General features: G+C 36.6%; 3 protein-coding genes and 1 long non-coding RNA gene across 5 annotated transcripts; 3 read left to right on the forward strand and 1 right to left on the reverse strand.

The window, feature by feature from the left end:
* The first annotated feature begins 285 nt into the window (after positions 1–285).
* Positions 286–4,711, forward strand: LOC110373720 (transcription initiation factor TFIID subunit 3). Of its 2 annotated transcripts, none has more exons than XM_049837537.2 (2): positions 286–562; positions 677–4,711. In XM_049837537.2, exon 2 carries the CDS (start codon positions 696–698, stop codon positions 4,215–4,217), a length of 3,522 nt encoding a protein of 1,173 aa, XP_049693494.2. In that variant the 5' UTR covers positions 286–562; positions 677–695; the 3' UTR covers positions 4,218–4,711. The 2 variants fall into 2 exon arrangements, with proteins under 2 accessions (XP_049693494.2, XP_021186734.3); XM_021331059.3 differs by having other exon boundaries at positions 286–522.
* Positions 4,712–6,244: 1,533 nt separating this feature from the next.
* Positions 6,245–10,021, reverse strand: LOC110373719 (AFG3-like protein 2). The gene is made up of 2 exons (XM_021331058.3): positions 8,177–10,021; positions 6,245–7,433 (listed from the first exon to the last, which is right to left on the reverse strand). Exons 1-2 carry the CDS (start codon positions 9,624–9,626, stop codon positions 6,565–6,567), a joined length of 2,319 nt encoding a protein of 772 aa, XP_021186733.1. The 5' UTR covers positions 9,627–10,021; the 3' UTR covers positions 6,245–6,564.
* Positions 10,022–10,226: 205 nt separating this feature from the next.
* LOC110373734 (serine/threonine-protein kinase 40) lies at positions 10,227–19,455 on the forward strand. Its single transcript, XM_064040705.1, has 8 exons — positions 10,227–10,795; positions 11,878–12,021; positions 12,445–12,678; positions 13,322–13,454; positions 14,007–14,187; positions 14,531–14,624; positions 15,051–15,254; positions 15,612–19,455. The coding sequence occupies exons 1-8, from the start codon at positions 10,460–10,462 to the stop codon at positions 16,203–16,205; spliced, it is 1,920 nt and encodes a 639-aa protein (XP_063896775.1). The 5' UTR covers positions 10,227–10,459; the 3' UTR covers positions 16,206–19,455.
* Positions 19,456–24,278: 4,823 nt separating this feature from the next.
* Positions 24,279–26,778, forward strand: LOC135118515 (uncharacterized). The gene is made up of 3 exons (XR_010277628.1): positions 24,279–26,138; positions 26,247–26,397; positions 26,675–26,778. It is a non-coding gene; the product is annotated as an uncharacterized LOC135118515 (long non-coding RNA).
* The last annotated feature ends 323 nt before the right edge of the window (positions 26,779–27,101 follow it).

Consider the following 27,101-nt stretch of genomic DNA (forward strand, 5'->3'; position numbering starts at 1 on the left):
ACCGTCTCATTGAAAATTATTAAGATTTTAATTATCAACATACTTTCGTCCATATTAATTATTTCTTTACATTGTTTTTAATTTTATTGGGACTTTGCGAACCAATGTCGTAGGGGAATACCATTTTACTTCCGGGCTTCCCTGCTTCGACAAAAAAGCCAAATGGCCCCCCATCATGTCCTATTCCAAGTGGGGTAACACTCTAAAAATAGTTTGTCATGTTATAATATAATAGAAATGTGCTATGAACGCATCCATAATAGACCGCCTTTTAATTATTTTAGCAGAGCAACACTGAACATTGACAACCCAAAATGCAATCATGGCGCACGGGGCACTGTGTTTTTAGAATGCTGAGAAGTTTTTACGTAAACACTTCGTTATTTTGCATTGTAAACGATTTATGTGTTTTTATAAATTATCCTTGAGTTTTTAAGATTGTAGTGAAGCATACATGTGTGTTCCAAACGTGAAATTTTCACCCATTCGGAATCACGACTCTGTACTACTAGACACTTGCAGGTATAAAAATCATGAGATTTGCTGTTTCAGGAGTCCTAACGTTCGTAACACGATTCTATATGATTGTAAACATGACGAATACGACAAATTACATGTTTGATGTTGAATTAGCTGTGGACTATCGTAGTAAATACGATATATTCGTTTGTTCCAGATAACTTGTTGGTGTCATAATGTCAGAGGCGTACGCCCGCGAGATACTGCGAAGGAATGTTGCGCAAATATGCCAAACTATAGGATGGAACGGTATAAACTCAACTCCACTGGACATATTGGTGCATGTGCTGGAGAAGTATATAAGGTCACTTGGGACACAAGCAAATAGATACGCCGAACAATTTAATAGGACTGAACCAAATTTACATGACTTAGGATTAGTATTTCGTGACCTACACATTCATTTACCAGAGTTGACAGAGTATACAAGGTGCGTTCCACCCGTGCCACCGCCTGTAACCTCTGAAAAGTTCCCTAAACCTAAAGAATCCAATTTGAACTTTCTCAAACCTGGCAGCCATGAAGTGGTCACGAGACCTATGCATGTGCACGAGCACCTGCCACCTATGTACCCGGAAAAAGAGAGGGATACACCTGTTGTGGCAGGAACTGTTGAGATACGTCAAAACGGCATTGATAATGTTGACAATAGTAATGCAACATGTACAAGTCCAGAAATTTCAGTCACTGACAGCCCTGACAAAAACAAGGAAATATTCAAGAGACCCACTGATCCTGTTTCGTTACCCAACAGTAAAAGACCAAGGTTACGTTTGGATGAGGAGGAAAGGACTAGAGAAATCAGTAGTGTGATGATGACAATGTCAGGTTTCCTGTCTCCGGCACGTGAGGGTAAACTGCCTGAGGCTCGACCTCCTGCTATTATGTCAGATAAACATTATGACAAACATAAAGCAAATTCACATCATTCTAATGTAATGAAGGCACCACTAGTAGAGAAAAGTGATAAGAAATCTAAGAAGAATAAGTTATTGAATGGTAAAGTTATGAAAAGTAAACGAAAAGATAAGAGTCATAAGGGTGAGGGTAGTAAATCTAAGGATAGTAGTAAATTGAATAAGTATCCACCTGGTTATCCAATGAAAAATAAGGATGTTCATCCTACACATCATAATCACGTGACTATGCCAGCGCCTAAGGCAACACCGCCTCCACAGCCACCTTCGAGATCTGCGATGCCTCCACCACCAGCTGTGGCCGAACCTATCAGACCGATTCCTCACATCAAGCAGGAGCCTGTTGATCTACCACCACCGGCACCACCAGTTGTGCCCAAAAACTCAGTAATAACAGAGGATACAATCCCTGTACCAAGGAAAATACCTATTTCAAAATCGCCACTTGTTTCTAATTCAATTCCTGTACATAAATCACATCCTTCCACTAATTCCTTTGTACCAGAAATGGAAATTAAAAAAGAAGTTATTGAAGAAGAGGAGAAATTGGCCTCTCAACCAGATAGATCAAAGATTAATATATTTAAAAGAATATCGAACAAATCGAAAGAAGATAAAATCACTCCAGAGGTTGTTCATGAAAAATTACAGTCTGATACAATGATCTCAAGGTTACAAAATTCTGCACATGATAATGCAATTGAAAGTAGATCGCATGAAAATGTTAGAGTGAAATCTGAAGAGCCAGTCGTGAACAATAATGATAATAGTGCTGTAGATTTGTCTAAAGTTATGGACTTGAGGACTGATGAAGTGATAAATATTGATGATGATTCTATAGATGTGCATCCTATGGCTTCTAGAGCTCCGCCAACGGAACATCGTCCTAGTATATCAATTAATAAATCCTTGCAGGTACCTTATCCCAAAGATATAGCTAGTGTCAGTCCAAAAATTAAGAAGGAAAAGAAACATAAGGACAAGAAAGATAAAGCTGCAAAACTAGAAGCAAAATTATTGAAGAAACAGATAGCATTAGAGTTAGCCCAAGCTGAAAAGCAGAGTTTGAAAATGAGTGGTGCGAAACCACCCAAAGCAAGTAGGCCAAAGAATGAATCAAAGTTGCCACAAATGCCACCTGGTTTCCCATTCTTCCCTGCTATGACTCCAGGGAGAGGTTTAATGCCTGGTCCAGGCTTAATACCTACACCTGGATTAATACCTGGCAGTGAATTTCTAGCTGAGTTGGCCAATAATCCAGCACTAAGAGGAATACCGCCTTCGAATTTGCTCACCAATCCATTTGCATTAGGTGCAGGTGGACCTGGTTTGATTCCCGGACCTAGTTTCTTGTCTGGTGGAATGAACCCTGGTATACGAAATCCACTTATCCCAATGGGTAATTTCCCTCACCCATCCAGATCTTCCCCTATGAAAATACCTCCAATGTTACGTCGTCGCCCTAGCTTAGAAGTGATTCCCGTTGATAATGACGATGACAGAGGCATGCATAAGTCTCCGATGATGGGACGAGAAAAGGACCGACACGACAAGCACAAATCTCAAACCATTCCAAACATTTTACAGAAGCATAAGTCCAAGTCGCATAAAGATCACAAGTCGAACATGTTTAAAATGCCACCTGTCACGCCAGATATCACTATCGAATTAAATCCTCCTAAAGTGGACCCGGTCAGACTCGAGCCACCTCGGCAGTCGCCCGTCCCGCCACGTTTGCCCACACCAGAGCCAGTGGTCGAAAAGAAACCTGAGCCAGAACCAGAGCCTGTCAGAGCTCCATCTCCAGAAATACCACAGGAGAAAGAATTAGATAACTCTGAAAAGAAAAAGGATAAGTCACATAAAAAAGAAAAGAAGGAGAAAGATAAGGATGGCATAAAAATTAAGAAGAAAAAGGATAAAAAAGATAAGAACAAGGATAAATCTGACAAGAAGAGAGAAAAGGAGGAGAGGCAAGAGCTTAAAGATAAAATAAAGAAAGAAAAGAAGGAGAAAAAGAAGGAAAAACTGGCTGACGGCTTGGTCCCGAAACTTACGCTTAAACTGAGCTCGTCGAATTCAAATTCACCAATGCCACCAAGCTCGCCAGATTTATACAAATTAAACATCAAACCGGTGATAAAAAAGGAAGACGAGGAGGAGGAATCACCGATGAAAGAAGAGCCGCTGTCGAGAGAACACAGTCGCTCCCCAGAGCTCGCGCAAATATCTGCACTGGTGACGCGGCCACCAAAACCAAAACATTCAAAACACAACCACATCGCAGACATCGAAGGCCACTCGTCTTCGCCGCCGTCCGGGAGCTCGCCGCCCCGAAAAAATACTCCATCCTCCTCTTCGAAATATAAAAGGATATTAATTAAACCGCTGTGCAAGAAAGGGCACGTGGAAAACTTTGACGATGACGTTGCATCGATTTCGGAAGAACCGGCGCCAGCTCCGCCGCCTCCCGCGCCCGTCGAGAGGCCGACCGGGCCATTACCTACACCCTATTACGTGGACGAACACGGCAATAAGATTTGGGTATGTCCCGCGTGTGGCCGGCCGGACAACGGCTCGCCTATGATCGGTTGTGACGGCTGCGACGGCTGGTACCACTGGGTGTGCGTCGGCATCACGGAAGAGCCTGGCGCCACAGAAGACTGGTTTTGTAAGTCGTGTCTCGCCAAACGTGCCGCAATGGCGCTCGCCGGTGTCACTTCCTCCGGTAAAAAGAGGGGCCGAAAACCCAAAGGGGAAAAAATTAGAGACTGTCATTGATATGGACCTTTTGTTGTTACTGAGATTAGTGATAATTTTCCGTTCGATAGATACGAGTAAATGGATGCATGTTGTTAATGGATTAATTGTTGAATGATATCATGAAGAAAATGTTTTTCATCATTTATAATGTTATATCATAGGCTTCAATTAAGTATAGATAATAATGAATATTGACATAAAATGTTGAACATAAAAATAGTGTAGTTACTTGTAATAATTACCATAATTTTAAATATTTTGTTACGATTTCTCTTTATTTCTCGTTCGCTCGGTTAGATCAAGCTGTAATGCGATTGCGGGCGTGTTATACACTTCTCGCGTGTAAACATAGATGATAATATAAGATTCTTTTTATATTGTACAAAAACTGAATTTACTTAAGAAATTGGTGATGTATAAAGTAAATGTAGTGAATATTTAAATAAACAGAAATAAGGCTGGATGTATTTTCAGCTGATATTTGAATATTTTCATATTATAATTTTAATATACCTAACCCTGTTTTTTTTTTGTTGAAGTTGTTCCTTCAATTTTTGTACAGGGCAGGCATAGTCGCGCTGTTCCTGTAGTCTGAACGTTTTTATAACGCGAGACAAGGATATGTGTTTCCCGCGCGAAAGTGCCTGCCCTACTGCATTCGACTTACTTGGAGGGGAGGCAAATGTAAATTTTTAATTTCAGCCAGTGGCCAATTAAATATATTGGTACTCGAAATGTAGTAAGTTATTTTAATCCTTACCATGTGACCACTCCAATCATAACCACTTCCTTCCTCCTGCCTATCTGAAAAATACAAGCTCGCTAGCCTGTCAAAAGAGCAACAATAACACGGCCGGTCAAAAACATGCACAACGCACGATTCGTCTAGATACAAACAAATGATTACATTAGCTTCATACTATTCATATTTCCCGCTCCATTCTTGTAAATAAAAGTGACCGGCCGCATATGACTGGTGCGTAGACAATTTGCCGCCAAATTTTATCGCTCTATCTTCAAGCCGATTTCGGCAGAGGTGATTAGCCTTCTAAATCAGAGTGTATTGAATAAGAATTTGTAATGAACTAAGAAAAGCTCAATGCAATTGCATCACGTATAACCATATCAATCAAGGTCAGACGCATAGTATGATAGCAGGTACTTTAACAATATTACTATGTAAGTACTTATAAATACAACTGCGTGTGCATAGCAATTATCACGCCTATTTGTACTTTTATGCATTCGAGTATGTATAGTTACCTATTTCTTACATAGTGGGCATGTATCAAGGACATAAGTGTGGTAAACAACTTTTGGCATTGTGACTGACTTCAGACTTGAATAGTGGAGTGAACATACTATTTATAAGTTATTACCTATCTACTTAGGTAGGTACGTCTTTATCTGCTCATAATCACCATCATGAATTATTGTTAAATAGGTAAGGCCGTATATTGTTCTATAGATCCGGACGCAGGTACTTCACGTCCTCGCCTACCCTCGCGACTTGTATAGGTAGGTACCACGAAAGCAATACTTAATTGATAAAGATGGCGTCCAGAATACGGTGGTTCTTCTCAAAGATAGTACAGCTGCTCAGAGCATATTTTAGTGCGCAAGCGTCCACGTAGTCCGATGGTCTGACAATCAGGCCCAGGACCAAGATCTCTGTGCTCATCCATGGTGTATTGTATGTATGTAGGAGGTCCAAGCAAAGGTCACAGAAATAAAAGATATTGTTGAACATAAAAATCTATTGTTAAAATCAACAGAAGTATTTACTAAGCTTTAAATAACTATTTCTCTCAGTTTAATAAAGTAACGGCTTGAACGGGTATAGCCCCTTTAAACTTTTCACAATTAAATAACACTCGTTACAATTAATTTACTAATTGTTCAAAATAAATTTAATTAAATTTTCATTCCATATATAGATATTTTAAAAGCCATTTGTTATTTATAAAACAGACGAGTTATAATAGTTTAGACGTAACAACACTACAAGCAGAATAAGTATCTAAAAAAATAAAAATAACATCAAGTGACTGGAATTTGTTTATTTTACAAAACAGCAATAGTGAAGCAGCTATACAAATGTTTGAAACATTATGATTATTTGTTGAAATGTTAATGCAAACGTTCTCTAACGTCTTCACTTTCGTTTGTAAACCTAACATTCGACAGTAAATGCTGATACCATTTCCAGATAATCAATTCGTTCTCAGACTACAAAAAACAAATCTAAGTCATGTTCACACGCCCACAGACGTTAATAAAGAAAATACCTTTACATCTTAAAGGTAATTAAAATATTTTCACGTAAAACTGACTACACTCAAAACTACAACAAAGGTTTATTTCATTACTTGGCAGAAGGTGGTTTTGGTGCTGGCTGTGTTAAACTTTCTGGGGGAGGTACAAATGTTTTCTCTTTGTTCCACTCTTTGAGACCTTCTGGTAACGAAGTGTCCTCGTCCAAAGAGCCTGTGCCTTCGACAAACTCTTCATAAGTGCTCTTCTCTGGGAAGGGTCTCTTACCAAGAAGCTCAATCATGTCCTCCCTACTTAAAATCTCCTGCTTTAGCAATCTCTCGGCAACTTTAGCAATGTTATCCTTATGCTTAGTTAACAAATCTGTTGTGAAGACATGAGCTTCGTTTATTAATTCTCTGACTTCGGAATCGATTAACTCGGCTGTCTTTTCCGAATATGGTTTATCGATTACCATTTCGCCAGGTTGAGGCATTTCGAATGAAACATTGCCTACTTTGGGGTTCATGCCGTAGTGGACAATTTGTGCGTAAGCGCTTTGTGTAATCTTCTTGAGATCGTCTTGGGCGCCTGTTGTTATTCTGCCGAAGAAAATTTCTTCGCTGACTCTTCCTCCTAGTGTCATGCACATTCTGTCGAATAGCTGTTCTTTGCTGTAGAGGTATTGTTCTTTGGGCAAGTATTGCGCGTATCCGAGACCCTTTCCTCTGGGGATAATGGATACTTTGAGTAATGGATCGGCGTGTTGTAGGAACCAGCCGGCGACTGCGTGGCCAGCTTCGTGGTACGCCACGATCTTTCTTTCATCAGGTTGAAGGACATTGGATTTCTTTTCCATACCAGCGACAACTCTCTCAATCGCTTGTTCGAAATTTTTCATCGTTATGTCGTTTGCTAACTCTCGGGCGGCGATGAGAGCTGCTTCGTTGCAGACGTTTGCGATATCAGCGCCGGTGAAACCTGGAAACAGAGTGTGAAAGATTAATTAATTTGTTGACATAAATACAGTTATACGGTATGTACGAGTCTAGTATTTTAAAAGTAACTTTAAGTAGACGATAATGTATTCCAAGAGTGTGTTTAAGAAGCTAGTGGTAAAGTTGGGTATATCTTTATGAAATAAGATTTATTGGTGGTCAGAGATTAGGCTAAAAATGAGATGCATGAAAGAAAACTGTATGTAGCGAAGATGACCCTTGACTGAGCTCATATTCCAAAGGATGTTTTATTTCAATCACCCCTTACAACGATTATCGCGAATATAGTCACGACGATTAAGTTATTTGGCAGTGAAAGTCGTGTCTGGCGATGATGAGCGTGTTTTGAGTAATAGGCGAAGAAATGCTACGTCACAATGTCGCAATATATTATATTGTTGGGTAATTTTAATTGTTATGCCAATGATAAAGTTGCATTGTCAAAAATCACAAAATTGTCACAGTAACCACCCTTTTTAAATGGTTTTATATAAGAATTATATCAACACCACGTCACTGAGTCTTATACTGGATATCAGTTTCTTGTAGCCTACCAATTTTGCTGGATATTAGAGAAATTAACAGATATCATCATAAATTAATGCAGAAAAGTTGATTAAGTTGTTAGGACGGGTAAGTTAAGGTAATCTTTGGAAGATGAGACCTAATGCTACTTTAAGGTCACAAAAATATGCAATCATGTATTGACAAAAAGTAAATATTTACCTGGTGTAAGTGCAGCCATTTTTCTAGCCAACTTTTCCTTATCAATAGTAGTCTTCAGGGGAGACAAATGCACTTTGAAAATTGAAGCTCTACCCTTAATATCTGGAGCAGGTACAAATATCTGCCTGTCAAATCTGCCAGGTCTTAGCAAGGCTTTATCTAAAATATCCACTCGGTTTGTAGCAGCCAGAACCACAACGTTAGTGGTAGTGTTGAACCCATCCATTTCAACTAGAAGTTGATTCAACGTGTTCTCCTGTTCGGAGTGACCTCCGAAACTGCGACCTCCTCTTTTCCTGCCCACAGCGTCAATCTCATCAATGAACAGAATGCAAGGCGCATGTTTACGTGCCATGGAGAACATGTCACGGACTCTAGAGGGACCAACACCCACAAACATCTCCAAGAACTCAGATCCTGAAACTGTTATGAAGGGCACATTTGCTTCTCCAGCTGTTGCTTTTGCCAGTAAGGTTTTACCAGTACCAGGAGGGCCAGTAAGCAAGGCTCCCTTAGGGATCTTAGCTCCCAAGTCAATGTACTGTTGGGGGTTCTTCAAGAAGTTTACAAACTCCATGATCTCAATCTTAGCTTCTTCACAGCCAGCAACATCTTGGAACTTGACTCCAATGTCAGTTGGGTTGATCAACTTTGCTGTGGACTCCATAACTCCGCCAAACAGTCCACCACCTCTCCTTCCTCCTCGCCCCATCATATCTGCTGATCTTCTCATCATGTAAATTAAAAATCCTATTATGAGTATAGTGGGCAGCATGCCTGTTAAACTGGAAGCTTCAACCTCAGTCTTGTATATGACTGGGAGGAAGTTAGGAGGATCAACACTCATTTCTATCTGTGCATTCTCTAGGTTCCTCTCAAATGAGTCCACACTGCCTATGGCAAACCAAATCACTTTTCCATCTAATGCTGCTCCTGGGTTTAGTTTTACTCTCACCCATTTTTTATTGATAACTTCTAGTTTTTCTACAGCGCCTTTGTGGAGATATAGATTAACGAAATCTCGCCAGCTAATCTCTCTGTAGCGAAGTTCGAAGTATGCGATAGATGCTAATACTGTCACAATGCCCATTGCTCCAAACATCATCCATTTCTCTTTGTCCTGGCCTTCGTAGCCGCTGCGGTTGCCGCTTCCAGGGCCACTAAACATGTTCATGTTCCATTTGTCCTGAGCTGTCGTTGGTTTTGAGGAGGAAGGCTGCGCACCTTTTGACGGCGGTGGTGGGTTTTTGTCAGGATTCGGGTTTTTCGCCTGTTTCTGACTTGTGCCTGGCTGAAAGTACTTCTCAAATCCTTTAGGCGGCTTTTTGCAGAATTCGTACCACTGGTTCAATACTGAATCTATCGCTGGGACACCGATTGGTTGAAATTTCGGGCCATTGTGGTGAAACTTAGTTAACTGAGAGTGCGTTAATCTCAAACCTTTCCACATTTTGATTTTATTTTAATTATTATTAACTATGTACAGAATAATTGTTTCTTTATTATTATTGCACAATTCTGTTGGAAACGGGATCACAAAATACTATCGTGAAATATCGTGACAAACATGGTTATAAAATCTGTCACAATCAGATTGTCACTTCACCTGTCAAAGTAGGAGTAAAGACCTCTACACACGACGACAGAAGATGTAATTTGAACTGAGTTAGCATAGCAAATATTCTATTTCAATATACGATCAGATTATTAATTATTGACCTTAAACACAAAAGCTTGTGATTGTGGGACACCTTTTTGAATGGTTTTACACGGCTATTTCAGTATTTTTTTAACATTTTTGACATGTGACAAACAGTATTGTGGCTTGTTGAATGGTTGAGTGAATGAGTGATGATATGAATGAATTTATAAGCATAGAGGTATCGATAATAAGTTCGGAAGTTCTGCTCTTTTTGATCAGTAACAAATCAGTATTTTAATGTAATAAAAGATACTAAATAATTAGCAGAGGCAATAATAAAAAAAAACAAATATTGCAGTTGAAAGGTTTTTTGAATGTAAATTAAATATTAAATAAGTAAATAAAGTTCAACGGGTGGATCATATGCTCGCTTAGTTTCTGAACGAAAATCAGACATTTTCATTTCGTAGGTAAATAAATCAGACTTACGAACATTGTATTATTTTCATCGTAACGACTCCTTCCGCATCATCAATCGCAAAAAAACCAGTAAAACATAAACCATCCAAGTGACTCCTACATAAACAAAGTGATTAGCATTGTATTAGTGATTGAAATCAACTAGTGAATTTGCACTAGTTATGGATCAAGAGAGGCCAGAAAGCAGTTCGAACCATGGAAAGAGGACACGACCTTTGTTACTTCAACCAAGTCCGAAGATCGCTAGAGTGTCAGCGTACGCGAGCTCAACGTCTAGTGGGGTCTTAAAGAACTCCAAAAAGTTCGGTCCCCACTCGCCGAAGAGGGCTAAAGTGTCGTATAACAGGAATGATGTGCCAGCACCTGGGACGCCTGTTCCTGACAAGCTGGTTCGTAAGGCAGGTCCGTACCTCCTTGGTCCTAAACTCGGGCCAAGTCCTGTGAAAAGCATAGTGCAGTGCTTGGCAAGGAAGGAGAGAACAGATGAGTTTTACCAGGTAATACCTACTTATTTTATTTGTAAACAGAATTATCATGTTTTCATTAGGTGCATTAAATTGTGTGTCTATTTGCTATTGATTGTGCTATTTGATTGTAAGTTCTCTCAATTTTCTTCATCAGATCAGAGTTTTTAATTTAAATCATTGGTCAGCAAATTGTATGAAAATTATTGCGTTTTTTTATGTCTATTTTCCATTAGCCTTTCCTGACGTACTAAAGGCCTCAATTACATACATAATTATCTATTTTTTAATAATATCTAATGAGTTTTAATAACTCCATCATTGAATTTTTTACGCAATAATTTTTAATCAAAAACTTTACATTAAAAGATGCAATATTTTTCATTTTTACAGTTTTATTTCTTGACTTTGTGCAATAGCTATGAAATGATACTGGTTCTGCCTGTGTCATCATTTCCGTAAATTCTCAGTTAAGTCTTGTATAATTAAAAATAATTTATTCATATTTGATTAGCAAGTAAACTGCTAATTAAATAGTAGGAAGACATGTTCTTTATATTTTTTCTCTGTGATTTATTGATAGATTTGTTCAATGAACTTTATAGAACTTGTTACTTTTTACAAGCACAGTAAATCATCATTCCCTTCCCAATTTTGTTTGATTTGTTATTTCCGAAACTCAAGAAAGTATATAATATAAAGAAATAATAATAATTGGCATAGCAAATAAATCTTTTAATATTCAGCTAGTTAATTATTGATTATCTGTAATTTAAATATTACACATTTAAAAAAATATTGTGAAATAAAAATTAATTGAAGTCTATGAAATGGGCTTAACACTAAAACTGATAAAAAGCACATTTTGGGTTTTCAAATTCAATTTTTACTATCATAAAACTATAATTATGTCCCTAATAGTGCTAGTGCATAGCAAATAGCTAATGCATAGCTAGGTAATAAAAAATGATAATTAGTGAGTAACAAAATTACTATTAGTTATGCAAAAATGATTTGCTTACATTCTGCAGGAAGTAGAAGACATAAAAAAAATATTATGCTGTTTTTTAACTGTCCATATTACACTGATCTCATTATAAAATATTATTTTACAGGTGAAGATTTTAACCCTAAGAAATGAAGGGCAGCCTGAAACCCAAGATGATAGACAAGGCAAGATGCTGCTGCATACAGAATATTCTTTACTGTCCTTGTTGAAGGACCAGGATGGGGTCATTCACCACCATGGGCTGTATAAGGTGAGGATTAAAAACAATATTGGGAATGACATTTATTGGCTTGTGGTCCATAAGAGACAGTGAGAATATAGGTTGTTTAACTCTTATCCACATTTTTTTATATCATTTATTGATATTGGTAATAGCATTCTGTTGCAGTATTGGGTTATTTCAGTAACACCCTCGATGATCGTAGTATTATTATGCTTACATACATACCCTGTATGTAATATCTGGGTCATTGTAATGAATTACTGTTAAACCAAAATTCAGCCAACACACCTGAAATTTCCTAGTGGCTGCCACCACCACGCAAAAATTCGCACATACATTCATACCCCAATGTTTTGTAACTTATTGGCCCTTTTTACTGCATTTGTGTAGAAACTTATTTTGAAATCATTAAGAAAAATAAAGCTACATTGCTTTGTTCTCAATTTACAGGACCACGCTTTAGAAGAAGTTCCAAACCCAAACGGCAACGGTTTCATCTACACGGGCCGAGTTCGACAGCGTCTCTTCCTAGTACTGGATTGCGTCAGTTCTCACCAGTTCAGTGAGAAAGGATCAGAGCTGGTCAATCTTCAGCAGTATGTTACTAAAGTCAAGAAGGTGCCGGAGAAAGAGGCTATACTGATATTCTATGATATTGTGAGGGTTGTCGCTAATTTGCATAAGGTGAGTTTTTATTTCTTTATAACCTTTTTGAAAATACACAAAATCAAATCAATGCTGGGCGTCTACACCTTAAAAACTATATACCTAATAGATTCCTTGTCTTTGGATAAAGAGCTATTAGCCTTACAATGTATAAATTATTGTAGATTATTTTGAAACGCGCGCTCTTTTCGTATTGCCTTATAAAAAAGATACACGTATTTGATTTCGTGATATATGGTCTGGATTTCAATATTCAACATTGCTTCTATGAGACTAATGTCGAAATCTTATAACCTACTAAACAAATCAATAGATACGTTATTGAAATACGCAGTTAGTAGTCCAAGAGTATAACAAAGTGCCACTCAGGTGTATAGGTATTATTACAGTGTATATATAGGTGTATAGGTATCATCATCCCCCTGTCCTTATTCCAATTTTATTAGGTGTCGGCGCAGCATGTTTTCTCCTACCATAATAATATGTTGAGCGAAGGCCGTATTGGGGGTATTAAGACGCATATTCTCCCCTTCAATTTTGTTTTATGTTTAATATTGTCCATATGTACATCCGTCTTTTCTTGTGTCAATAGAACTCGCGTTCTTTCTTACAATAGTTTTCTGTCTGCCGTTATCTTACAACATAATATTTAATTTTCCAGAGGAACATTGTGCACAGGGACTTGAAGTTGGGTAACATAGTGCTGAACCAACGGACGGGCCGTGTTATCATCACCAACTTCTGTTTAGGCACCCATCTCGGTAGCGACCGGGACCTTTTGAAGGATCAGAGAGGTAAGTCACTAATAAGTTGAGTATTTATTATGATAATATTGCTAGCGATCCTCCCTGGCTTTGCACGGTTTTAAATAATAAAAAAAGCTTTGTCATTAATCTTTCATCACTATCTACTGGTAAAAATTACGTGAAAATCGTTTAGTAGCTTTTGAGTTTTTTTTAGACCAGATAGATAGTTAGACACTCGTGATGAACAAGCTTGGGCACAATGCTATATGCTGTTTAAATATAGTTATCTCAAATAAAGGCTTACGATAATAATATCACAAAGCTGAAGGTTTTGTTTGATTAATCAAGATAATCTCAGAAACTACTTTGTTGATTTGAAGTTTTCTTATACGTTTCGTTCGTATATGAATATGTGTCGTCTGTTATCAAAGTAAACAGTTGTATTAAGGAGAATAGACATTTATGTTGTTGCTGATCTTAGTCCTTAACGTAACTTTTTTTTGTGTGCGTTTATATGTATATTCGTTTTTGTCTGTGCGTCATGAACGCGAATAAACGTTTTGATTTGATTTAACTTACCATAAAACCAATTTCTTCCAGGATCACCAGCCTACATTTCCCCGGACGTGTTACTCTGCAAGCCGTACTTAGGCAAGCCGTCAGACATGTGGGCTCTAGGCGTTGTGTTATACACCATGCTTTACGGACAGTTCCCATTCTGTGATACCAGTCTAGCACAACTGTTTAGTAGGATACAAGCTGCCAATTATAATATACCGCCGTAAGTATTTTTCTAAATAACGAAATACATAGTTTGTTTCAAAAAAGCATTGAAAAGTTTACAAGATTTGGATTTAGGTATATAGTTTGAAGGTTCAACTATACAATGTTGATGGGTGCAGTACTTTTTTCCTAGACGGGCTATAATCAGCCTGTGTTAGAGATAATGTCCCCTTATTGTTGATTTAAACCAATAAAATTAAAATCATCGATATTGTGGAACAAAAAAAAATATTTAGGAAAAAAACAAATGGATGTCGGCTCGACCCAGCAATTGAAACTGAAGTTCACGATAGGTTTTACAAAGAAATATTGTTATTTAATTTATTTATTTTTATTTACAGAGATGGCAACTCTGTGCAAGTATCTGACAACACTGTGTTCCTAATACAAAGGCTGCTGGTCAAAGATCCCAAACATAGACTAATGGCTGATGAGGTAAGTTCTAGTGATATATCTGCATTGTACTCAATTTTGCAAATAAATGTTCATCCTTTTTAAATAAAGTAAGGTAAACATTTTGAAAAATGAAGAGTATGTATTAATTTTAGTAGAACATGCATAAAATAAGTAATCGGTGATGCAATTTTGGATAACGCCATCTATCAATAGCAACAAGCTACACAACCTGCAATATCGACCAGCAGATTCAACATTAATTGAAACTTGGCTGCAAAAAAGCACTTTTTGATCGTCAAAAAAGTCACAAAAGACCGCCCCCAAAACTCCAACCCTTTCTTCACCACTTCCTATGTGTTTTTGCTGGGAAGCAAAAGTGGCGCAACAAACTCCCCAGCAACACATGTCTGTCTGTAGGTTAGAAAAACCTTACAAGATGTTGCTATTCTTCTGTCTTTTTCACAGGTACTAGACCAGCTTTCTAGCATAATAGCAAGCTACGTCACCATTCCAAACCCGCCTGAAGATTTGCAAGTGGTTCCCGACGTACCCCTAGAGGAAGAAAATAAAGAGAAATCGCCGAATACCGTCCAGTCTTCTACCGAAGTGGATAGGAAACCCTTTCTCAATATACCTGACACTCATATTGAGAGGCCGCCTAATCCTGCGGTAAGTTTGATTTTCAAATTAATATTGCAGATAGAAAATAATGTTATTGTGTGTTAAAATGCGTTATGGTATTTTCTTGAATGTTGGAAATCTTATTGAATCGTTTAAAATGTCACATTTATGTTTTAAAATCTAGTTTTGCCTAATGTCATGAATGTATGAGTGCCTACTCAAAATGATTCCGATTGAGCGGTGAGACATGCTGTATGTATAATGTAACCTAACTAAACACCTATGATACAAATACATATTCTTTTCTATTTATTCATAAACTACGTATGCTACAGATATTGTTTGTCTACGATTTTATATAAAACTTCACCAATCTTTTAAAAACATTTTATTTTATGTCCACAGGATGAACTGGGCGTATTCTGCGTACCTCTACCAGACTTCCTCGCTCTAAACTTCCCATCACCCACCCGAGTGAACCAAAACAGCATTATCATACATCCCACCCACACTGCCGTTGATTCTTCATCCATCACATCCCCCAACCAGCAAAACCAGCGACAAATCACCGTTCAAAGGATCGGAAGGGATGCCCGTCCCCTTCTGCCGTGTGAAATAGCCAGGTACCAACACATGTTTGCTTCTAACCAACCTTCGCGACCAGAACCAAATCGCAGACCAGATGCACCCAACTTCGTTCCCGAAACTCGACAAGAAAGACCACAAAATTCCAGACTGCATAGCTTAGCCCAACGCATTCCGAGACTCAACCCTATAGCGACCACTTCAGGACAAAATTCTGCAGACTTCAGAGTTATACAGTGGTCCGAATCTCGGTCTAGGGGTTGGGACAACGATTATGTACTACGACTACCGGTTCTAGATCTTTCTAGAGTGAATGGGAATAGGATTATGAATCCGGCACCAGTTCATACGATTAATTCGGAAGCTGTGGTTAATCACCCAAGGCCTCATGTTGACCCTTCCGATGTCGATTAAAACCTCTTTAGAGTAATAGACGGATAAAAAAAAATTGGTAAGTGTAGCAACAAAAGTATATTTTATGGCTATGGAAAATTTTGTAATTTGATTTTTTATTTCACATTGATTAGTAGAAAAAGCGAGTATTCTAGAATGACACTTAAGTATGGATCTTAAATTTTTTTAATCAATCAAATTCTGTAACGAAAGAATTTGGTCTTGGGTATGATTTTAGACTAAAGGCCTAAGTATGTATGCAGATTGATTCTATTTACTTTTGTAGCTATGTGTTTAATCTATGATCAATGTGTTATTGGTATAGCTAAGGTCAAGACTCCATAGTGGAACGGAGAAGATTTTGAACAACGTACCTAAGCGGATGAATTCCATTGGTTGTTTAAAAACTTGTCTTTTCGGCTCTAGGAGTCTGGGCCCAGTTGTTATGTAATAAGTGCTCAACAGAATAGAAATATCTATGTATTCGTGAAGGAGGATAGTTTCAATTTGACTTAATACCTGCCAAAAACGAACAAGACTTCATTGATTTGAATCAATTTATTCCTGTATTTCAGTTCTTTTTTCTTTTCCTTTTCACGAATAATTTAATTCCGTGGAGATCGGCCACCGCAAACACTTTTAAAAATGAAGAAAATATTGTATTGCTAATTACTGGCTGAAACCAATTTATTTTACTGCCATAACAAATGAAACATGTAAAGAGTTTATTACCATAGAGTGCTTTTTATTTGGCAGTAAGTCTGACATCAGTTTTAGGGAGGCAATTGAATTTAGTTTTGCAGTATGAACGGAATTTAATAACTGTTATAATTTTCTTCTTTATTATCGTTTAAGTCTGATACTTTTAGATTAGCATTGTATTAATTTTAAGTAAGTATATTTGTTTAAAATTAATCAAATAGTTTGTGGGTTGCAAAAGTAAAGATAAAAGTATTGTATATCCACATTTCATCATGTTTCTAAACAATATTTTAACATAAGAAGTGGAATATGACAGCCTTACTTACAAAAATCTCTAATAACCTTCTAAGCAACATTTTAACTAATTACTACTTAAAGCCTTAAGTACTGATTAAATGTTAGTTAAGACATGCTTAAGCAACGTTTATAAGTAAGAATTTTCTTAAACAGCCCTTAAGTATTACTTATTATTTAATTCACGTTTATATGTAAGGCTGTAATTGTATAGTTCGCGCCAAACTTGATGGCTTCTCACAACTGACATCTGTCATTCAGATTGGCGCGAATTGCACTTGTAAAATCTTTTTGCTGTAAGGTGTGATTAAATACATTCTTCTTAGTTTTGCAACTCCTTTTGATTTATATTTTGTGTAACGCCTAGATTGTTCGGCTTTAACATAGCCGATGTGATTCATTATGTTTAGCTGTTTTATGAACATTTCGGATTTGAATAGTTTTAGAGATGTTCAGTGGTTCTTTATCGAGTAACTACTGGTAAGTATGCGTTTCTATTATGCAAGTAATATGTGGGCACTATTTCAGTATAAGTTACGTGGCTTTCAAATTTAATGCCTTTAAAGAGATTTCTCAAAATCTCATAGAAAAAGATGTCACTCAAAGTATTTGTTTTTATTTCAAGTAGGCCTTTGCAGGCTCCTATGAAACATCAATCTAGCTACATAGTTCCAAAAAAGTTGGTCTCATGGAGAAGGACCGGCAAGAAATACCCATGGATTCTTTTAGAAGTGGATCTGATGGTAAATATGTATTTAATATACTTAATGGTCATGGCTTATATCCATATCCATATCGTAGAAAGATATCGATATTACCTGCAATTAAACTAACGCCATCTATGGGCGGAAACAGCAAATACATTGCCATCGCGAAAATCTTCATTTACTTGCATAATAGCGACGCAGGATGTAAACATAAATATTTTTATACACAGGAACTCGGGTACTCGATTTTACTTATTTTAAGTAGTTATTTTTTAATATCAATGCAATTATTTTTTATATAAATAATAATTGTCAATCAATTTATTACTTAAAGTTTATCGTCCATTTAATTATTATTTTTGATTGTGATGTGAAATTGTAAGTATTTTCGGAAGTGTAAGAAAAGTGATTATAGTGCCAACTTGTAGTTAGATTATAAAATTGGACATCAAAAAGAAAACGTGTTTCTACGTTACTCCAACCACCTATTTCCAAAATATGGTTAAGAAAATCAATCGGAGTTAAGCTAGAAATGAATGATTTCTGTGGAGGGACTTAATTTTCTAAACATTGGGATCAAGGATAGTAAGAATTTTGTATATTTTTCTTTACGTATCCTTTATATTATTATGTGCGTGATCAAATATTTTAGAACTAACTAATCGTGTAATATAGTTCAGGATGAACATCAACTCCAATTTAGATAAGCATATAATCAATCTTGTATTTAAAACTGCTACAATATTAACAACGATAAATATGCGAATTGAAAATACTGCCACTTACTTAATTAGTCAATAAAATAAGCGTAAATTCAATTCAGAAAATAGGCATTTAGGATCTTAGCAATATTGCATCTCTATAACAGTACCAACTAATATAACTAACGCATAGTAGTGAATAAATATTATTATTAACACAATTTCATATTTAACTAGAACTCATTCGTCATATAAATAAATCTTGTAGCGATCAATAACCATTTATGATATGTATCTGAATTGAAAAAAAAAGTATAATTCTTGGTAACTGCTAACAGGTATTTACATGTTAAGTAATCATTAATGTGGGAATTGCTAACATCTATCTAAATCATAACATCATCAAATCTGCTGGCAGAAAAAATACAACCTTGACGTTGGTTTAAATTGACCATATTTTATACATTATTATTATTCTTAATCTAATATACTGAAATCAACATGTAGCCATTTAAAAAAAGCTGGATATCTTAATCTTATGTATGTAGTTATACATTTTTTTTACCTTTGAATTTTACGAAAGTAAAATATGTAAATAGTGCTTTGTATGTCGTCGCGCAAATTCCAATGTCGTAATACAGTTTGTACAGCGCCATCTACCGGTGGAGAGCGTACTTCATTACTTCTAGTGTCTAAAGACAGATGTCGCTACGCGTATGAAAAAACATTTTGTATTCTCAAATGAATGTTGTAGTTTAGTAGTGTATAAAATTGATGATCGAACGTATTATAAGTAGGACAATTTTGTTATTTGTTAGTTGCATGCTAATGTGGTATGTAAGCTAATAAAATGAATTATAAAATGAACTTTCTTTTTTTTCTTTCTGTTTTCTCACCTTATATAAATCCTCATTGATACTGATTTACTTTGCATTTAGCAGCTACCTAGTCATTGAGCCATCGTAATCAGTTATTTATCGAACCTTTTCATACGCTAACAATACTAATAAAAAGTACCAAGAATGGATAATAAGTGACCAGTGGTTCAGCATTTACGCTCAGCATGAAAAGTAGCTCCAAACCCAACCATTATAGAATTTAATAATGTAATATTAATCTAACTTTTCTTAACAGTAAAAAATAGCATCTTTTCAGAGCTTCCCAGCAATAAGACCTAGCATTAATATTAAAATTAGTTTTCATTTAAACAGGGTTTAAGTCTGACGCGAACGTTAGTTTGGACACTGAAATATTACACCTCCCCTTGTGCGCTGAGAATTTTCAATTTACGTTATTGCTTGCGTTAGGAACGCTCTATTTATTAGTAGCACGTCATTCATGTTTGTAAATGAAAGGATGATAGATATTACATTTTGATATTTACATAAAGTTATGTAATTATATATAAAACTTATGATTTTCCAATGCGAAATACGTAAAATAGTACCACCTATTGAATTTGGATTAACGATATTAAGGTAAATAATGACTGATATTAGGTAGGTGATATGGGATAGTTTAGGATAGGTACTCAACAAAAAGTGTCTACATATCTACATACTTTAATACGAATAGGTAACATGAAAATGAATTCGATAGGACGTAGGTACCTAAAGCTTGTTTTCTTTTAGTTCGAAATTGTAATTCAAATAGCTTGGACTTTCTTACGAGCAGAAGGTAGGTAGTATGGTGAGGGAAATAGGTAGTCTGCTACTGACATGCATATTAGAAAAATCCACCATTTAAAACGTTTACAGACAATTAATCTCATATTCAATATTTAAAAGCCGTTTAACGGGTTCAGTACTAAAACGACAATAAAAAGTCGATTAAAGTATTTGACGTCGTAAAATTTAAAATTTTCCCGAACATTACGAGTGAATACCTTTCTGTTCTATTGGAGTTTATGGTCGTCCCGTGTGGGGCATAAAGTATAGAGTTCTTTTTGTTTATTTTTATAGGAGGTGACGTCACTAGAATTGAGATACGTTTCGTTTGAAGCCAAGGATTTTAGGATTTTGAAGTGCGTTAAAATTGTACGCTACGGTATATAAATGGAAGTGGAAAGGATTTCCATCTCTTTATTGAGATTTATAGGTACTTTCAAGTTATAGGAACCTCTAAGTATAGCCTATGGACCATATCTATAGCCTGAGCTTCTACCAATTAATTTTGTAGCCACTCTTCTAGGCTTAAGCTTGTGGCACATTATAGCAGCACGGCCGCAGCACGGCGTCGCTTCGAATTCAGACTACGGCTAGCTGCCAGCGCGCCAACCACGCGCTGTCCGCTCGCCGTCGGCACGCCGGCCGCGCGACGGCCGGGAGGTGTAAGCTTGCTGTCACCGCAAACTCAATTTTATTTTAAGACGATTATGATTGATGTTATGATTGAACTCGACGTAATGTCGTTGTTTCGCTGCCGGCTCGGCGTCGGCGCGCAATTAGCACGCCGTCGGCGCGCTGTACGCATGAGGACCGCTCGCTTGCAGCACGCGTGCGGCGAGTCGAGTTGTGAGGAAGCGGCGAGCACGCTGACTGCTCGCCGTTGCCTTTATCATATTGACATTACGAAATATATTATAATATACACGATTTAATGCTCTAAATTGAATGACAACTTAAATGCTGGTGTGGAGCCGTGCTGTTGCGGTGCTGCTGTAATGTGCCACGTCCTTTATTCTTAACTTAAGAAAAATTACATGAATATTTTTGCCCTCTAACTCGACTGCCGTTTGTTGTCTTAAAAGTAATTTGTTTTAAGAAAACCTGTAACGATTTGAAACAATAAAATAGAATGATGTTATTGCCTCCAGCGATTGGAAACGTAAAGTAGCTACAAATTGGCAAGGTTCCTTACCTACCCACTTTTATTTGGAGCATACAGATTTTTATGTATGATTTTTATGAGGTAATGTGTATGGAGGCATTGTTATTCGAATTCCCGAGGGTGAATACTTACAGGATGTGAAATATTATCAAATCGTCTTGGTCTTATTTTCGTTAGTCTGAATATTTGTCCTCTTTACAAATCAGTCAGGGGATCTGCCTATTTATTTCATCAAAATGTTTTTGTAAATTAAGATGAAGGAATAACTTGATATTAATACTTGTACCGAGAACTTTCTAGTTGAAAGTTTCTTTATATTTCAAAAAGGGTCAAATAACAGAATATGCTTGTGGTGAGTTGCACCATGTACCTAATTATAATATAACCGAACCGTTTTCTGTTATCAAACCGCCGATTTGCCGTTTTATTAAGTATCGTTATAGTTAAGTAAATGGCACAACTTACACTTAACTGTAAAATAAAAATCTTATAAAACTACAACTGAAGTTTTAAGATAAGTTCCCCTCAATATAATAGACGTCACTCAACAAAAGAAGTAAAAAAATATACAAAAGGCTACGTCCTATATTCGCCATCTTTTCGGCAAGTATTAGCATATTAGACGGCGCCCTAGGCGACAGATACCGAAGCTTTGTCAGCATTTTACAAGGTGGGATACAAAATAATATGTAGGAAAATAATAATTTTAAGCATTCCCTTTTGTTTTTTAGATGTATGAGTGTGTAAGATTGATAGGCAGGCAATTTAAAGACACATTTCTTAGCGCAATAAATAAGGGAAAACAAAATATTTCATTGATTTGCAAGTGAATGGATAAAATGTTTGTGCCTCTTTTGCTGGTGTTTTACAAACATGACCTATAAGACGGTATTTAGAAAACGTAAAAATTAAAGAAATATGAACAGGTAGGTTACTTAATCTTATCCATAGTTTTATAAGCAAGTAGACAATTTAATATGACTTATACTCCATTCAAAATAACATTAGAAATTTAAGTAAACCTTTTTTACTGTTTGTTCAACCGATTTTGACTTCTATTCCGTAGACAAAAGAACGGAATTGAAAGCAAAATAGTGGTTACAATACCAAGTATTTACTGCTGCCGCCATTAATCATACTACTAACGCAATAGAAGTCAAAATCGGTTGAACAAACAGTAAAATAGGTTTACTTAAATTTCTAATGTTATTTTGAATGGAGTATAGGTACATAAGTATATCCATTTAATCCATCCATACTCATTTAAAAATCTAACCATTTGAAAACGAAACACCATGTACAGCTTTTCGGATATCAAAGTCTTCAAAGCGAACGACACATAAATCATATAAATGTCATCAAGTCATACCTACATTATGTATGGATTATTTACATATTTCTTACCTGAGCGCAGTTTTTGTCAGGAGAAATGTAATTTCCATAAGAATCAAAATCTTTATTTTGAAGCTGATAAACTAATCAATTCATAAAGATTTTTGATTCATATGGAGGTTTGATTTCACCTGACAAAAATTGTGCTCATGTTTATTGGCAAATGGGCAAGAACTAGGAATATTCATGACAACATTGTTAAATTAAGAATTTCTAAAAACGAAGGAAATACCATAGATCATCAAATATTGGAATGTCTGTACTTCAAACACCCAAGATCATTTATACAAAACAGTTCTTTTAGAAGTTAAGAAGGACATTCATACTAAATGGAAAAAATGTCAAGGTCATATAAATTATTGTACCTACTTCTCAATATAGATTTTAATAACAGCGATAGTAATCACAAACACGGGCACACCTGTGAATTTATATATACTCGTGTCGCTACCAGCAAAAGTGGAGTTTATTTATATTCCCACATCGGACATAAATCGATACTGGCAATAGAAGTTTAGCCAAAAGTTGAAGCAGTCACTTGCCGCCATGATACCCGAGCGCCAGCTTCCCAATCAACTAATCGTATCTGAGTGGGTACTTAAAACCATAGCAGCATGTCGTCTCTTACTTGGCAGTTACATGCATATCACCGAATCCAAAACTATCTGCTATTTCATGAAGTTGTACTGCATTTGTTTCTCTGTTGTTGTCATCTCAAACTTCTACTTCATTGAAGTGCATGAAAAAAATATTTATTCTTTGATCTTCGTTTCAATTGTTGAATACGCTTTGATATCCTCCTTGTCTTTAATATACGGCTTTAATCTATTTTTGAACTTTTTTACTGCCATCAAGACGAACGACAGAATTATTGGTTTCGAAAAAATGTCTCTGATCACCCGTTATTCGTACTTGATCATTTTTGTAAATACTGTAATGCGATATGTGATTACTGTTAGCTTTGGTTCAACGTATATTCACCCATTTCTTGAGCATTTTTTTGTTTTCCTCGCCGCCATAGCCCTGGACCTTTACTATGTGACAATCATTATCCTATTTGCGTCAATACAAAACCGTATGAAGTGTCTGAGATTATTCTTAGCATCCAATTCAGTCCCTATTTGTATTACTGCGCGAAATAACGTTGCAAACAGTATCCGAAATGTAAGGATGAGTTTGGTTTATTACAATAATTTGTTGGATTACTTGGAAGGGCTCGGCCAGCAGCTTCAATATATGGTACATTTTATTTTTATATTTTTTCTGTATTACTAGAACTGGTTAAAGTATCTAAGTCTCTTCTTTTTATTGCAGCTATTTGCTAACTGGGTCTGTTATACTTCAAGAGTGATTATTCTGTTATACAGCATTACAGTTTTTTATTCCACTGGGGTAAGTTAATGCATAACATTAACTACACATGGTCTAAATGCAAACAACTGTAATACAATATTTCCAGCATTATTCGGACCTGTTCTTGGGAGCCCTTACGGTAGGGGCACTACATTCAAAAGTGATGATCTATTCTCCAGCGTTGATTGTAGAGGTAACTATAGGCGAAGTGGAGAAAATCAAGGCCATTCTAACCACGCAAATATTGAGAACCTCAGGTAAGATATCGTCACAATTTTAATTGCGACAGGAAGATTGCCGACTTGCGTTATAGACGTACAAAAAAATTACACAGCCTAAAATTGCACTCCCCAACACTTATGCCCCAAATTGACCATGAGTGTTGGTGAGTGCAGTGTGGGTACTTTAAGCTAAGGAGATGTTTCCCATCGTCTTAAAGTATACAGATCCAGAGACAAAGCTGGGTGATGAAGAACTGGCATTCTATATAACACGTTGTATATCTTATTTCTTTCCAGACGCGTGTCTCCGGTTCGAGCTGCAGACGGCGCTGCAGTACGTGCGCCTGCGTCCGTTCCGATACACGCTCTGCCGCGCGGTGCCGCTCGACATCAACCTGCTGTTCACCTCCACAGCATTTTGTATTACTTATGTCATCGTAGCTTTGCAGTTAAATCATTTTGCTGAATAATGCACATGTTGAAAAAAATGTTTGTGTGAAAATGGTCTATAATTTGAAAAATAAAATCAGTATCAAAAGTACGTATCAGTAAATAAGCCCTAGTAAATATACAGGGTATACCTGTAAACTTCAAAGTGATGATCGAAACGACTACGGTAATCTCAGTCGCAGCAGTTCAAACTGCCCATTTTTATTTATTTTTATACAGTTGCTCTAATCATCACGCATTCCGGTTGCATATTTTTTCTTCTATCCAAAATTAGATATAAAGTGACTTCCTAGAATGATAATACAGAAGACCAAAATAAATAGAACCTTCTGGAAAACGTACTTAATCAACATGCTGCATCAGTATAATTATTTTATGTTTACAAAAATAACTGTAAAATTTTCCGTCCATCGATAATAATGGATAGTAGCCAGTACACAACTGTACGCGAAGTAACCAACCAACATGAATCTGAAGCTCTTATTTCAATTCAAATCTCCAACATTATGTCTTATACAAATTATTGCGCTTCTGCGATTGTTACTTGGAAATTATACTACTGTCGGTCAATCAAAACTCACTCGATTCTTGACAAAATTCTATTGCGTTTGTGTGTGTTCCTCTATTGTCAGCATGTACGTCATTTCATTGTCCAAAAGAGTGCCTCTCCCGGTTTTCAGTTTCATCATCATCGATTACACGTGCGCTGTCATTATTTGCTTGATTTTCAGCCGAGATCGTTACCCTGCCTTCCTCGCTGCCAACATGACTAATGACCGCATCATAGGCTTCAAACAAAATTTATCATTAACCAATTATGCCATCTTTAGCATATTTGGAAGTGCTTTTGTAAGGATTTGTCTTATCATTGCTCATATCCTTTCCCATCCTTCGTCAATCCTTGCATTTTGTAGTATAACTTGCGCAGTTTTAGCCACAGACCTCAATCACTTTGCCCTCATAATCATCTTCACAATGCTTCATAGACGTATGAAGAATTTAAGAACATTCTTAGAGACAAACTCAATCCCCATTAATATAACGGGACAGGATGCAATAGCTATCAGTATTACAAATGTACGGAAAAGCTTGTTGTATTATAATAACTTGCTGGATAATTTCCAATCTCTTGATGAGCTATTGCAAAATGTGGTAAGTAAAGTATTATCTTATATATATTTTTTTATTTTTGTAGGAAAGAAATACATAACATGGTGGTTGTTTCAGATAACCGTCAACTGGATTACAAACTTTTGTAGAACTTGTGTGGTTGTTAATTTTTTTCTTCAGTACATTATTGCACAGGTATATTTTTGGATTTATCAAAATTCATTAGAAGTTTAAAATCAAAATTCATAAGAAAACCGATTGTTCCTTTCGTCTCACATATCAATCAATTTTCTTTACTTTTAGTTGGAGCCATCGCCGCAAATTATCTATGTATTTTTGGACCTATATCCCTCACTAGTGCTGATATCAAGTCCAGCGATTATTGTGGAAACGATCATGTACGAAGTGAATCGAATTAAGGAGACGCTCACTACACAAATACTTAAGTGTTCAGGTGAGGCATTGCCATCTGTGAACCTTCGTTAAGTAGATCCGCCACTTTTATCATCGTTATCTGCGTAGCCATTTCCCAATTACACTGTGGTCGGTTTCCAGTCTTACCCAACGTTGCTGAAACCGGAGTTCTACATAGAGTGACTTTCCATCTGACCTCTTCGGCCCAGTATCCAAAAGGCTCCACACTCCTTGAAAAGACTGGTTGTTTGAGTGTTTTGTTAGACTCCAAATGTTATACTTCAATTGGAGTATCATTGAGCTCTGTATGTCATCAGACGAGTGTCTCCGGTTCGAGCTGCAGACGGCGCTGCAGTACGTGCGCCTGCGTCCGTTCCGATACACGCTCTCGCGCGGTGCCGCTCGACATCAACCTGCTGTTCTCCTCCGCCGCACTTTGCATTACTTATGTCATTGTAGCTTTGCAGTTGACACATTTTGCAGCTTATTGAAGTTTTAATAAAGTATTTTGTGTGTTGTTCTATTAGTTGTTTTTTTTCTTTCTCGTCTTAATTCTTGAAAACTGCGACATAATTAAAGCAACTAAAAAGAATCATCCTTTTGTTCTGACCAGTTTTGTTTCTGGAAAAGCTTGCTTTGTCGTTGAATAGAAGAGAAATATTCTTTATTGTACACCAAACATAGACAAGGACATAACAAACAAATATGAGGGAGTAAGCGGTCTTATCGCTTAAAGCCATCCAA

The sequence above is a fragment of the Helicoverpa armigera genome, chromosome 23 (assembly GCF_030705265.1).
Source record: "Helicoverpa armigera isolate CAAS_96S chromosome 23, ASM3070526v1, whole genome shotgun sequence".
In the NCBI taxonomy this organism is placed as follows: domain Eukaryota; kingdom Metazoa; phylum Arthropoda; class Insecta; order Lepidoptera; family Noctuidae; genus Helicoverpa; species Helicoverpa armigera.